This window comes from Patella vulgata, chromosome 1, assembly GCF_932274485.2.
Source record: "Patella vulgata chromosome 1, xgPatVulg1.2, whole genome shotgun sequence".
NCBI lineage: Eukaryota > Metazoa > Mollusca > Gastropoda > Patellidae > Patella > Patella vulgata.
This window is the reverse complement of record NC_065879.2, coordinates 46,492,112-46,507,354: the sequence shown is the minus strand read 5'-3', so window position 1 is coordinate 46,507,354 and position 15,243 is coordinate 46,492,112. Positions and strand designations below refer to the sequence as shown.

The 15,243-nt window shown below is 35.4% G+C and overlaps 1 protein-coding gene across 1 annotated transcript in view; it reads left to right on the top strand.

Annotated features, from left to right (window-relative positions):
* Positions 1-808: 808 nt before the first annotated feature.
* Positions 809-15,243, top strand: part of LOC126809873 (ZZ-type zinc finger-containing protein 3) — a gene marked incomplete at its 5' end in the record, with an annotated part of 30,104 nt that continues 15,669 nt past the window's right edge. Inside the window, 5 exons of the mRNA XM_050534717.2 lie at positions 809-842; positions 3,052-3,184; positions 3,461-3,557; positions 11,389-11,484; positions 12,083-12,253. Coding sequence (XP_050390674.2) covers positions 809-842; positions 3,052-3,184; positions 3,461-3,557; positions 11,389-11,484; positions 12,083-12,253 — 531 coding nt within the window. The remainder of the gene's footprint in view (positions 843-3,051; positions 3,185-3,460; positions 3,558-11,388; positions 11,485-12,082; positions 12,254-15,243) is intronic.

The following is a 15,243-nucleotide window of genomic DNA, read 5'->3' as shown; positions in this document are numbered from 1 at the left end:
CGTTAAACCCCATTTCTCTCTCTCTCTGTTTCAACACGTGACGTCACATCACGCGGCGTCATTCAATGGCTCAATAGCGCGTGCATTGTTTGTACATAAGACGTTACTGATTCGGGCTAAATGGTGAATTTTACTTATTTTAATACCCATTTACACTAAATAGGAAATGATTTTTACCTACAAATAATTCAAACGTCTTTATTATTTATTTTTCTAATAAATGAAAAAAATGTTTTAGAATTTAATTTGACGGAAGAAAAAGGTTAATTATTTGGGACTCATTAAGTCGCATCGATGTCATCCTTTTCAGTGATTTTAGCGGCCTAGCGAAAATTCACTGCTGATCAGTGTGGCATAATGTTTGAGTCGCATCGATGCATAGAGGTGTATATATATAGGCTACACCTCCATGCATCGCTGTCATCTTTACCAGTGATTGCCGCGGCCTAGCGAATATTCACTGTGGATCAGTGTGTGTTAGCACGTGCGCGTTGTATCATAAAGTCTGTCATTGAGTCAACTGGCGTGGTTTCGATTCCCCGGGGCCGGTGGTACGTGACAAGGAGTAGGGTCGCCAGTCCAACCTCGTGGGGTTTTCTCCGGATCCTCCGATTTCCTCCCACTGCTAAAGACCCCAACGCGCAAGCGAATTATTGAAATGAAATTGAACCATGTGTTAGTTCCGAAATGACCTAGTTTGTGTCGAGTGGACCTTATAAACCCCATCTCTCTCTCTCTCTCTCCGTCAAGACTATTTCCGAAAAAGTTATCTCCCGTTGCTGATTTAAAAGTTATCTCCCGTTGCTGATTTAATAGAGTTATTTCCCTTGGTATAGTTCCTAGTGAGTAATACAAAATCTTGTGATACCGGACAAAGTTTTGAATATTTTAACCCTTGTTGAGATTGTTCATCTTCATATTAGGAAGAACCCCAGCCCCTAGTATTGAATTTGAAGGTGTTTTATGGAGCTACCTTTCCATTCACATTTTGACCATAGCGCAGAGTTCTCTAATAATACTGATAGAATTTGAAAACTGGGCTCTTTGTTTGACATTTTCATATTTTGACAAAGATTTTTTAGGTTTAGCACAGACGATTTTGTTGCTGGTGGCATATCATATAGGCCTAGCTAACAACCCCTGTCTGTGCCCTGTTTATTCTTTCAGATTTTTTTCCAAATAAATAAGATAAATTTTGGATGGATGCACAGGCAAGTACATCAACTTCATCTAAAGTTGAGGAACCAGAATTAATCAATCCTGTTACTGAAAGTCCCGAATTACGAGATGTTTATTGTTTTGAAACTGATCATGTTGCCTTAAAGGGAAATGAAGACTATCATAATTTATTAAAGACAATTTGTATTTTACAAGCACAGCGTATACAGGCTGTTGCCGACATTGATATTTTGCATGGAAAACAGAGAGAAGCCTTGGATGCTCCTATTGCATTTGTTGAAAAATTACAAAAAGGAGACCAGCTCAATTTGCCCAAGTCAATGAATATTGCACCATTACCTACTATTAACTGGGAACAATATACAAACTCTACCGACTTTGCCTTATTTGGTAATCATCGTCATGTGACTAGAATCAAGCGACAGTTAATGGATGGAAATACAGACGGTCAGTATCCAAAGAATTAAAATTTATTTACATCAAAGAAAAGAACCTTAAAGTAGCTACTAAGTCTCTAACTCAATATCATCAAAAATTTTCAATATAGAAAACACAAATTATTTGTCAAATCAAATCAACATTTGTCTTGTGATCTTACAGGGGAAAAGATGGGCTTCTGATATCCAATTTTCAAGACAAAATAAACATTTTACCATTGGTACACAAATCGTGTACCATAATGCGTTTCAGCGCCATTTGGAACAAGGGACTCAAAGAACGAGGCTAGACATATTCCACAAGTCATGTCAAATGGTGACGCAATATTCTTATCTGGAGAGCATGCATAATAAATACCATCAGTTTAGAGTGGAATAACTAGACGCTAAAGATTGTCATTCAATTGAGACTTCTGGCATATTTCGCTGAACATAACTGATAAGAAATTACAGTAAAAACAGAAACGACTGAATGTAAATCAGTTTATATACATTCATATTACATTATCATATGCGTTGCGACCCATTTGTGTCAATGTTTAGATCCCAAATATTAGCAATTTAGCTCCTTCTCAAGGGATATGCTGTCATTCATTTACAATATTTAATTTACATTACTTATTGATTTTCTTGTTCGTTTTTGCTTTAATATTAAAACACTAGAGATATAAGCTTAATTGTTATAAATTCACCTACATATAATGAGAATATATTGCCTTTGTCTGCTCGCATACTTGTGTGCACTCTGCAGAGTTAGCCATTAATTGGTTTTAACGTTTCAGAGTTATGGCCCCTGACATATGTGATTGTTGATAAACACTTGCATAACATGGCTGTGTCTTACTCACTCTACAGGAGTAGTCCCTATTTGATAAATTAAAGCTGTTCCTGATCAATTTTCAGTATTTTTGCTAAAGTAGTTCCACATTTATTGCCACCGACTGTTGATTTTCGTTTAACGTACAGAGTTCAATTCCAGACAGATTTTAATAGAAATATCAGGAATGGTTGGATTTTGGATAAAGATTGTCTGTATCTTTAGCATTGTTGGATAAGTTGTTCAGACAGTTATTGCTTGAGTGTTAATAAACAGTTATTGATAGAACTGACATAATATTACTATACAGTTAAATTCTTGAAAGATTATCTTCAAATTTTTGAAAATAATAAATTGTGGGCTAAAGAAGCATCCCTATTTTAATAAAATAAAGTACCTCAGTTATTTTCCATGCTTATTAATTAAACAATATTACCTTATTGTACTCACTCTGTAGAAATAAGTTCATGGCAATTTTTCACAAAATTTGGATCACAATTGTTATTTACAGTACCGTACCTTCTGTACTACTGTTGGCTTAAAAATAAATGTAGGATGACCAAGCTGAAAGTGGGTGTACATAGTTATCTGGCAATTAATGTTTTTGATTTGATTTAGATGAAGTAACAAATTTAAGATCTAAAGTAGCAGTAACTTTTGGTGATCAGTCGGAATTGGTCCGTGGTCGACTGAAAGACGCAAACAAATCCGCTACTTTTAACGTGTTGTGGACAACAGAAGAACAAAAAAGGTATGTGATATGAATAGTTAAATTGTTTGGGTTTTTTATAAAAAAAGACATGCTGAAGAATACCAACAAAGTAATGCATATTAACTCTTCCTTTTAATGCAACAGATGCTAAATTAGGACAATCAATGGCAATGGCTGACCCCCCTCCCTGTTTTTTTGCCCATTAACAGTGCAATTTTGGGTAAATCTGTTTCAATTTAGAAATAATTCACAACTTTTTGACAAGCAGCAGTTTTAAACAGAATTCTATATTAAAATTGTTTTTGTGTATTGCAGACTAGAAGATTGTTTAATACAGTTTCCACCAGAAGAAGTGGAGGCTAGAAGATGGCAAAAAATAGCAACCGCTCTTGGTAATAGAACCACACAACAGGTATCTTGTTGAACAGTGTATACAGTGTGCACTAGGGTGGGAATAGGTTACCTAGATTAAATAGTATAAAATTAAAACTGAGGTTTTCAACCCCCTGACTTCTTATCTGAATTTATAGACATGGTTTTTGTCTGACAATTTTGTTTACTTTCCCCCCGAACAGGCGAACACTCCATACCACTTGTCACTCATCTGCGAGAGTGATGTTGTCTTGCGGTGGGTCCATGTATGTAAAATTTTTATTAACTTTGACATTTGGGTTGTAATATGTGACCGGCCGCATCTAAATGAGTCGGTATGCGCGAGAATCAATAATGAGATAAAGACAAAATAAGTGAAAATATTGATTTTGAACGAAAGTGAGATTTTAACAAAAATGAGTCTAAATATACTATCTATCGACACAGAAGATCAAAATAGCAATAAAACATTTTAAAACACCTGTATTTGAACGTTTTATAAGAGTACCGTATTCTTAAATCTGTCCCATTTCTTAAAATTCTCAGCGAAATTAGTTATTTGTCTTCGCTCGCAGCGGGGCGACCGGTCATTCCTCTTGCATAACAAATGGCATCGTTGTAAAGCGGAGCATCTCTAGTTTATAAATATGATCAAAATATTGTCGATGAATTGATTTTGAACGGATACAATCGAGTTTTAAAACCCTCCAAAAATATAAATAAACACCGTCTGTTGCCATGCTGTCCACAGAACTCCTTTGCTGATTGGCCCAGACACCGCGTGCAAGACATTATCCATAAATATTTGATTTGGGCGATAGTGTTTTTGGGTACTTACATGTAATTCAATCTGATAAGTGGCAGAAAAAAAAATAATTCTGATTGTAGAGATTGCCGTTGAGTGTTACTATTACTAATCCACTGTCACGGGTCAATGATAAAGCCGTCGACAACTCATTATTTACTCCGAATAATTAATCCAAGTGGTAATTATTTGATATCTCATATCATCTTTAAAAAAATAATCTATAGGCCTTAAATGGAAATAAACAAAATGGCCAGTAATTTTCTTTTCGAAGAGAATTTTTATACGCCCAAGAGAACAGATTGCCATCATTATTTTCCTCCATCAAGTTGTCATCCCAAACACACCTTTAACGCTATCCCTTACAGTGGTGCTCTACGTATAAAACGGATTTGTAGTAAAGATAGCTGGACCAAATCAAACCTAAAAAATTTTGGATCCTATCTTAAACAATCCGGATATCCCAAGAAAATTATTCTAAAGGCATTTAAACGCGCAGATCAGAAGACCAGGACTGAATTATTGACCTACCAATCCAAGACCGATTCTAATGTTAACATTATTCCATGGACAACTACCTTTGACCCTAGACAACCTCACCTTCACCAAATGATTAAAGACCGAAGTATTTTAGACACAAGTTAACGTATGACGAAAATTATGAATAGCAGCAAAATAATAATAGCAGAGAGGAAGAACCACACTATTGGCAATATCTTGAAAGAAACTAAGTTGAGAACTTCTGACACTAGTAATAAGCATATTAAGGACAAAATTTCATACGGATGTCAACCTTGTTTACGAAAATTATGCAAATCATGCGAGACTATGTGTAATAGTCAAGAAGTAACCAGTAAAGACATGAAATCATTCAAGATTAGAGACTCTGTCAACTGTGCCAGTTCTTATGTTGTATATTGTTAAACATGTAAAACCTGTAGTATGCAATATGTAGGCCAAACCATTACTCCTTTCAGCACTCGACTTAATAAGCACAGAAGTAATATAAAGCTCAAAAAACCTGGCCATTCCCCCCATGTAACCTCCCATTTTAATATACCAGGTCATGATTTCGTGTGTACCATAGTACAAAAAATTCCTGATAAAGATCAGAAAAAATTGAACACAGCAGAAAGTCTGTGGATTCATAGACTTGATTCAGTTTGGCCGAACGGTTTAAATGAGTTAAATCCAGGGGGTTTCAAAATCATTCATAATCATGCATAAGTTTTCCTAACTTGTAAAATTTTACCTAAGTTTTAGTTAAGCTAACCTTTCACGTTATGTATCTAAGTCTATGATGTCAGCACTCCCACGATGTCATAACTTCCTATGATGTCATAACTGACTTCCAGTCATTTTGAATTTAGTTCTTCATCCCTGAAGAAGTTAGTATTTTTACTGACGAAACATTGGATAAAACGGTGGTTTTTTTATATTGTATTCTATTAATTATTTTATATCAACTTATCTGAATATTAAATGCATCATTTTGACTCAGTCAAAATTGATCCCATCAAACCGTCTGTATTTGGTTTGTGTTTCCTGTTTCCTGTTTCTACTGACTGGAAGTTTCACATGGAAATGTGGTCGTATATTGCCGTTGCCCCTGTCCGTCCGTCTGTCGGTCCGTCCGTCCACAATTTCTTGTGAACACTCTATAGACTACATTTATCATCTGATTTTTTTTAAATTGATATATGTTGTTTGCATTAGTGAGATTAAGAAGCCTATTTAATTTCAATAACTTCCGTTAATTTCTTCTGGAGTTATGGCCCTTGTTTCACTTTGTTGCACCTTGTGAACACTCTAAAGACAAAAGTTATTATCCGATCTGTATGAAATTTATATGCATCATTTAAATTAGTAAAACAAAGAAGCCTATTGAATTTCAGTAATTTCCATTAATTACATCTAAAGTTATGGCCCTTGTTTCACTTTGTTGAATCTTGTGAACGCTCTAATGACAACAGTTACCATCCGATCTGTTTGAAATTGATATGCATCATTTAGATAAGTGAAAGGAAGAAGCCTATTGAATTCCAGCAATTTCCATTAATTACGCCGTGAGTTATGGCCCTTGTTTCACTTTGTTGTACCTTGTGAATGCTGTAACGGCAAAAGTTATTATCCGATCTGTATGAAATTTATATGCATCATTTAAATTAGTAAAACAAATAAGCCTATTGAATTTCAGCAATTTCCGTGTATTACATCTAGAATTATGGCCCTTGTTTCACTTTGTTGAATCTTGTGAACGCTCTAATGACAACAGTTATCATCCGATCTGTTTGAAATTGATATCCGGCATTTAAATTAGTGCAACCAAGAAGCCTATTAAATTTCAGCAATTTCCATTAATTACACTGTGAGTTATGGCCCTTGTTTCACTTTGTTGTACCTTGTGAATGCTCTAACGCCAAAAGTTATTATCCGATCTGTATGAAATTCATATGTATTGTTTAAATTAGTAAAAGGAACAAGCCTATTGAGTTTCAGCAAATTTCTGTTAATTACATCTAGAGTTATGGCCCTTGTTTAACTTTGTTGAATCTTGAGAACGCTTGAACAACAAAAGTTATCACCTAATCTGTATGAAATTCATATGTATCATTTGAATTAGTAAAATGAAGACGCCTATTGAATGTCAGCAATTTCCGTCAATTACTTTTAGAGTTATGGCCCTTGTTTTACATTGTTGAACCTTGTGAACGTTCGAACGACAAAAGTTATCATCCGATCTGTATGAAATTTATATTTTATATGCATTATTTGAATTAGTAAAACGAAAAAGCCTGTCGAATTTCAACAATTTCTGTAGATTAATTCCAGAGTTACAGCCCTTGTTTTAGTTTTTAGAACCTTGTGAACCCTCAAATGACGAAAATTATAAGTCATCTGTATGAAATTGTCTATTAAATTCCCCTAATCACCTACAAAAGAATAATTATGCGACAACCCTTGTCGACTGGTCGGACGATTTAGCTGCTGTGGGCGTATTTTTTGTTGCCTGGCAACCTATCTTATTGAAAGCTGAATTCTTTTTACCGTCGCTTCTTTCTACGGCATGCAAAGTAAGGAATGCATCTGGGATATTATTGTTTAAAATTCTCTGATCACAATGGTTCGAAAAAATGAGAACGACCAGCGAGCAGAAATGCGACGATTTTCAGTCTGCCATTGACTATCCTCTGAATAATGTTGATATTTACATCAAAGCCAAAATGCACGAAAGTGAACGTAAGCATTTCTTGACTATGAAATTGACATTTCTATAGGGACTCATATTTTAATAATGTCACGGTACCTGAAAATAATAATAGACCTATCGTACATGCAAAATCTTATTTTAATTCACATGTTAAATGAACACGCGTACAGCTGTAGCGGCTTCTTTGATGATTATCCAATCAACAATCTTAATCTCCTGACCACTAGCTGGCACTAAGGTGCTAATTAATTGATGAGATCTCACTCAAGTTATATTATACACAACAGACTACTAATGTATAGATTGTTCTTCAGTATAACACTATCATGTGAATATTATGCCGTATGTGTTGTGGATGTTTCGTTACAAAAGGAGTGCATTTATTACATTTTCGTCGTCAGAACCCTTGAAATCCTAAATAAAAAACATATTAAACAACAAAATATAGCAAATAAATTGCGGAAATAGTCGGATCAAATTTTTACTACGATTTTCGTCTTCAGCACCCCTGAAAACCCATGGAAAGATATATTCAACGACAAAACAGCAGATAAATGGCCTGGTTGCTATGGGATTTTGTTTTGGAACATACCAAGTCTTTGACTTGCTTTTTCTCAAAACTTACTTTTGTGAGTTGGGTAGCTTCTAATGGACACAGCTCAGTCAATTTTTGCCCAATTCAAACAAAGCATACATCAAATTGAAGGTAATGAGTTGGAGAATGTGAAAATAACAATAACTCAATTTTAAAATTTCCTCATTGTGACTCAGTATGCTGTAGGGGGGTCACATACTGTTTACTGTTTTGTCACATATATGTATTAATTAATTAACAGCTTATTAATACTTTTCTGAGTATGATACTACCTGTGACATGATGTTTTTATGCGCCCACATTTTGATGTTGATGTATATTGTCGTCTCCCCCGTATGTCCTTTCATGTGTCCGTTTATATTTTGTTATATTTTGTTTGTGGACATATAAGGAGGCAGTACCATTAAATTTCACCATCTCGGTACCCACAAATTGTAGTTTGTCTATTTATAGTGGGGGGTTGGATGGCTGAATGGTTAGCATGCGCGCGCTGTATCATAAAGTCTGTCATTGAGTCGACTGGCTTGGTTTCGAATCCCCGGTTGTACGTGGCAAGGAGTAGGGTCGCCTGTCCAACCTCGTGGGTTTTCTCTGGGGCCTCCGGTTTCCTCCCACTGCTAAAGACCCCTACGCGCAAGTGGATTATGTAAATAAAATTAAACCATATGTTAGTCCCGAAATGACCTAGTTTGTGTCGAGTGGACGTTAAACCCCATTTCTCTCTCTCTCTCTCTCTATTTATAGCAATTCTCTCTCTGTCTCCTTTCTTGCCTTTTGCATTCCCATTTTTGTTGATTGTTTGGTCTAGAATGGATGAAGAGGGTTTGAATTAACATTTTCTGCCAGGTTTTGGTAAATATTCATGATTTTGAGGCGGATGGATAACAGGATTATCAGGTTGGCTACGGTGATATGTATGTACAGCAACTAGTTACATGTTTTTAGTATGCTTCTTCAGGTTTGTGTATCTCAAAATTTTGGTGGTCAACCTCATACAAATTTTAGTGCAAAGACATAACCATTTGTTACTCTGTCTGTAGTGAAAATCATTCAACCCAACGAAAATTTGGGGAAAAGTTGGAGATGGGCAAAGAGGCCAGAATTAAGGAGGCCTGATTGTACGAAAAATAATGATTTTAGCTTGTGGAAAAAATTCTTTTCTGATTTTAATTAGGGTTTCACACTGCGTAGCTTGTAATGAAACACTGTTGTTTTTGTTAAGATTATTATTCTTATTATTAGGGTTTCACACTATGTAGCTTGTCTGAAAGACTATTGTTTTTACTAAAATTATTATTATTATTATTAATTACCACGGGAGCCTATTTCTCTATGATGGAAAACAGATATCGCGTTTTTAGCTTGTGGACCCTACAGAGGTCATAATTTTTATCCAATTTAAAAAAACGTATTATTATATCACCGTTACACCCCAAGGACGACTGAGTTCGAATTTCGTGAAAATCGGACCAAAACTGACAGAGAAAATGACTGCCCTTCGTTCTCAAATAGCGTAAAAATATGGTATATCAAGGTTGTGGACCCTATAGAGGTCACAATTTTTATTCGATTTTGTTCAAACTTGAAATGTAAGTTTATAACACAAAGATCTCGGTTCCTTTTGATATTCGCGCATATCGGACCGTAACTTCCTGAATTATGGCCCCTGATTGTATGAAAAATCGTGTTTTTAGCTTGTGGACCCTATAGAGGTCATAATTTTTATCTGATTTAAAAAAACGTATTATTATATCACCGTTAAACCCTAAGGGCAGCTGAGTTCAAATTCCGTGAAAATCGTTCCAAAACTGACAGACAAAATGGCCGCCCTTCGTTCTCAAATAGCGTAAAAATATGGTATATCAAGGTTGTGGACCCTATAGAGTTCACAATTTTAATCTTATTTTGACAAAACTTGAAATGTAAGTTTATAACCCAAAGATCTCGGTTCCTTTCGATATTCGCGCATATCGGAACATAACTTCCTGAATTATGACCCCTGATTGTACAAAAATCGCGTTTTTAGATTGTGAACCATATAGAGGTCATAATTTTTATCCGATTTAAAAAAACGTATTATTATATCGCCGTTACACCCTAAGGACAACTGAGATCGAATTTCGTGAAAATCGGCCCAAAACTGACAGACAAAATGGCCGCCCCTCGTACTCAAGTAGCGTAAAAAATATGGTATATGAAGGTTGTGGACACTATTTTGTTGAAACTTGAAATGTAAGTTTATAACCTAAAGATCTCGGTTCCTTTCGATAATCGTGTATATCGGACAGGAACTTCCTGAATTATGGCCCCTGATTGTACGAAAAATCACGTTTTTAGCTTGTGGACCCTATAGAGGTCATAATGTTTATTCGATTTTAAAAAACGTATTATTATATCACCGTTAAGGACGGCTGAGTTCGTATTTCGTGAAAATCGGCCCAAAACTGACAGACAAAATGGCCGCCCCTTGTTCTCAAATAGCGTAAAAATATGGTATATCAAGGTTGTGGACCCTATAGAGGTCACAATTTTTATCCGATTTTGTTGAAACTTGAAATGTAAGTTTATAACCCAAAGATCTCGGTTCCTTTCGATATTTGCGCATATCGAATTGTAAATTCCTGAATTATGGCCCTTGATTGTAGGAAAAATCACTTTCTTTTTAGCTTGTTCTCTATCCATCTCTCAAAAATGTGGGCGTATCCTGCCTGGCAGTCGCTGGTTAAATTTGCTAATCAAATTTGGCAAAATTGGACTTTTTGATTAGCAGTGCTGCTAATCAACTGTGAAAAATTACCGACAGCCCTGTCGCTCCCACCCTCTGGTCTCACCCATTGATTTAGCTCTGATTATTGCTTAATGAGTTGTTACTCTTAATCAGATTTTACTGTATTATAAATGTTCCATTACCGACAGAAGAAAAAATATGTGACGACTATTGTTGACTGTTCAGACGACTTAGCTGCTGTGGGCAGATCTTTCGTTGCCTGGCAACCTATCTTTTAGCTTGTTATCTGTCCATCTCTTGCAAAATGTCGACATATCTGGCATGGCACTCGCTTATTAAGTGTTCCCATTAATACAAATTGAAAAATTGAAACTGATTTTTGTTTCTTTCTAATTTAACCGAGGGAAAACTCTATTAGTATGAGGCCATTGCTCTGACTAGACAGCTTATGCAACCCTGTGAAATTTGATGAAATAAAGGTTTGTAACATAATTTAGAAATAGATACGATATGTATATTATTTGTCTTTCAGGTAGCAAGTCGTGTCCAGAAATATTTTATAAAATTAGCTAAAGCTGGTTTACCGGTACCTGGTCGAACTCCCACTGTAGGAACACAGTTTAAAAAGGTAATATTTTCAGCAAAAATGTTCATCACACACATGGAGAGTACAATGGGGTTTAACGTCCACTGGACACAAACCAAGTCATTTCGCGACTAACAAATAGTGTGCCATTTTATTTCAATAATACTCTAGCACGTAGGGGTTTTTAGCAGTTGGAGAAACAGGAGAAAACCCATGAGGTTGGGCAGGTGACCCTGCTGCTTGTCGCATACAAGCTTGGGATCGAAACCAGCCACTTGACTAATTTATCAAAATAAATGTTGATTATTCAAACTGCAACTATACAAAGTCAAAAACATTGGACTTGCATCATTTTATATATATTCAGATCTGCAAATTAGCTCACTCAGTTTTTTATCACTTGAAATAATTTGATGTTATGGTCCATGTAATCTGGACTCTCCCATCGACACACCAATAGCAATTATAACAGTGTTGGCTAAAAAAAATAAAACAGAAATAAAAATGTGGCACTAGTCAGATTTATTTAAAACATAACTACTGTCTAATAAAATATTTGCATTGAATTGTAGCACATTTTGCGAATGATACTGATGATCATAAACATTATTGGACCTTTTACCAATTAACTTTTTTTTAGGCAGGTCATCGCCATCATCGATATAATACATTTTCTCAGCATTCCACCTTTCTCCAATCCCATGAACCACCAGTATATATGTCTGATGATGATGACTCAATGAGTTATACTGGAAGTTTTGGAGGTAATGAAACAGAATTTTTACAGACAAGAATTTTAGATTATGATAGTGTAAGTTTTATTTTCTGTTGTATTATGCAGTATTATTGTTGGACATGAAACCCTGTTGTTAAATGGAGGGGTTGGATGGCCGAATGGTTAGCACGCTCGCGCTGTATCATACGGTCTGTCATGGAGTCAACTGCCTGTCCAACCTCATGGGTTTACTCCGGGTCCTCCGGTTTCCTCCCACAGCTAAAGACCCCTACGCGCTAGCGAATTATGCAAATAAAATTGAACCATATGTTAGTCCCGAAATGACCTAGTTTGTGTCGAGTGGATGTTAAATCCCATTTCTCTCTCTCTCCCTGTTGTTAAATGTGCTGCCATTCAAGACACACCAATTGCATAGGGTCATTCCATGAAGTTGACACTTTGTTACCTACGATTATCAGTGTGATGATAAAATACTCAAGAAATAGAATTCAATAAATGAATTGTTGATAATTATTTTGGGGGTCTGATGTAAAGATAATATTAAAATCTCATTTTGTGAAATAAAAAAAATTCACTTGAAAAAAAGATGTGTCAAATGCATTTTCTGCAGTTTGACATGCACCAAAAGTGTGACATTTTCATACTCCTGAACTTTGATTTGATCTCCACTTTATCTTATGTGTTTAAATCAACTATCCGAGGTGCAGTTGCAAAGATTTAATGTTCAATTTTTATACGCCCGCATTTTCATGTGGACGTATTATACCGTCGCCCTTGTGCGTCCGTCCGTCCACAATTGTTTGTGGACTCTCTACAGGTCACAATTCTTATCCGATTTTGACGAAACTTGAAATATAGGTTTATCCCCAAAAGATCTCGGCTGCTTTCGATATTGGCATGTATCAGATCGAAACTTCATGGATTATGGCCCCTGATTGTACGAAAAATCACGTTTTTAGCTTGTGGACCCTATAGAGGTCACAATTTTTATCCGATTTTTTTTAAACTTGAAATGTAAGTTTATAATCCAAAGATCTCGGTTCCTTTCGATATTCGCGCATATCGGAACGTAACTTCCTGAATTATGGCCCCTGATTGTACGAAAAATCGCGTTTTTAGCTTGTGGACCCTATAGAGGTCATAATTTTTTATTCAATTTAAAAAAACATATTATTATATCACCGTTACAACCTAAGGACGGCTGAGTTCCAATTGCGTGAAAATCGGCCCAAAATTGACAGACAAAATGGCCGCTGTTCGTTCTCAAATAGCGTAAAAATATGGTATATCAAGGTTGTGGACCCTATAGAGGTCACAATTTTTATCTGATTTTGTTGAAAATTGAAATGTAAGTTTATAACCCAAAAATCTGGGTTCCTTTCGATATTCGCGCATATCGGACCGTAACTTCCTGAATTATGGCCCCTGATTGTATGAAAAATCGTGTTTTTAGCTTGTGGACCCTATAGAGGTCATAATTTTTATCTGATTTAAAAAATCGTATTATTATATCACCGTTACACCCTAAGGACGGCTGAGTTCGAATTTTGTGAAAATCGGCCCAAAACTCACAGACAAAATGGCCACCCCTCGTTCTCAGATAGCGTAAAAATATGGTATATCAAGGTTGTGGACCCTATAGAGGTCACAATTTTTATCTGATTTTGTTGAAACTTGAAATGTAAGTTTATAACACAAGATCTTGGTTCTTTTCGATATTTGCACATATCGAATTGTAATTTCCTGAATTATGGCCCTTGATTGTAGGAAAAATCACTTTCGTTTTAGCTTGTTTTCTATCCATCTCTCGAAAATGTGGGCGTATCCTGCCTGGCAGCCGCTGGTTTTTATTTTGTTTTTGTTTTTAAACTGATCACTGTGTTACATGTTGAATAATAAATGAAATATTAAATCATATTTCCAAAGTCGTAACTTATTTAATGATGGTTGTTCGAGAGAGGTGGACTTTAGCGATCACTCGACTCTAGGTTATTTCAATAATTGGCTTGTGCATAGGGATTCAGCAGTGGGGGTAAATGATAGTCCTTGGCAAAACTCACAAGGTTAGACAGGTGACCATTGTGCTTGTCACATACATGACTAACATCCACATTATCATTTGTATTTGAAGGTGATAGCTCCTTGGGATGGTTAAAGCAATTTTTTATCCCTGATTACTTAACAATATATATCACGATTCCAAGTGAATTTGATGTGATCAATGTCACCAACTCTTTTTATCCAGGATATGTAATATATTTTTTTTTATTAGACGGTACAATCAACAGGTCAAAAACTGTACAAGGCAAATAGATGTACAATATTAGGAATTAATTTCCAAAGGAATTGGATGTGGTCAATGTTACCAACTCTTTTTACCCAGGATATCTAATTCTTTGTTTTATTAGATGGTACAATCAACAGGTCAAAAACTGTACAACGCAAATAGATGTACAATATTAGGAATTGATTTCTCATTTTTTTTATGAGTATTGTTTTATAGAACTTTAACGTGTGATTTTAGTCATTGTTACCCGCAGACTCATTTTGAGAGATGTTGTAAAATAAATTACATCTTTTTACATTTTGATACCACCAAATGATAGATACTTTACTCTTGAGTACTCAGTTGTATCTTAACAAAAAGAAAAAGAGGACAATATTTTGTCAATGTTACACACATTCATTTTAGTATGTCAGCGTTTTTACAGAAAATTGTAAAGTTTTTATATTTTTACCACATTGGTACATCAGGAAACATTCAAAACAAAACAAACAATGTGTTATTTACTCTCTAAATACATTTTGAAATTTTAATGCCCATGTCACACTTTAGGTGCCAACTTCATGGAATGACCCATATAATAATCAACTATAAAAGCCATCTGCACTCAAATCTCAAAGCGTCTATTGAGATTTTTGACTGTATGCTGTGATGGTAATTATGAATTTTCCAGGTTCATAGACCATCAAATGGTGGCTTACATGTGTGCTAGACCTGTAACAATGTACTGGTATATCGATATATTACCATGCATTTGGCCTAAACAAAATATAATTGTTGT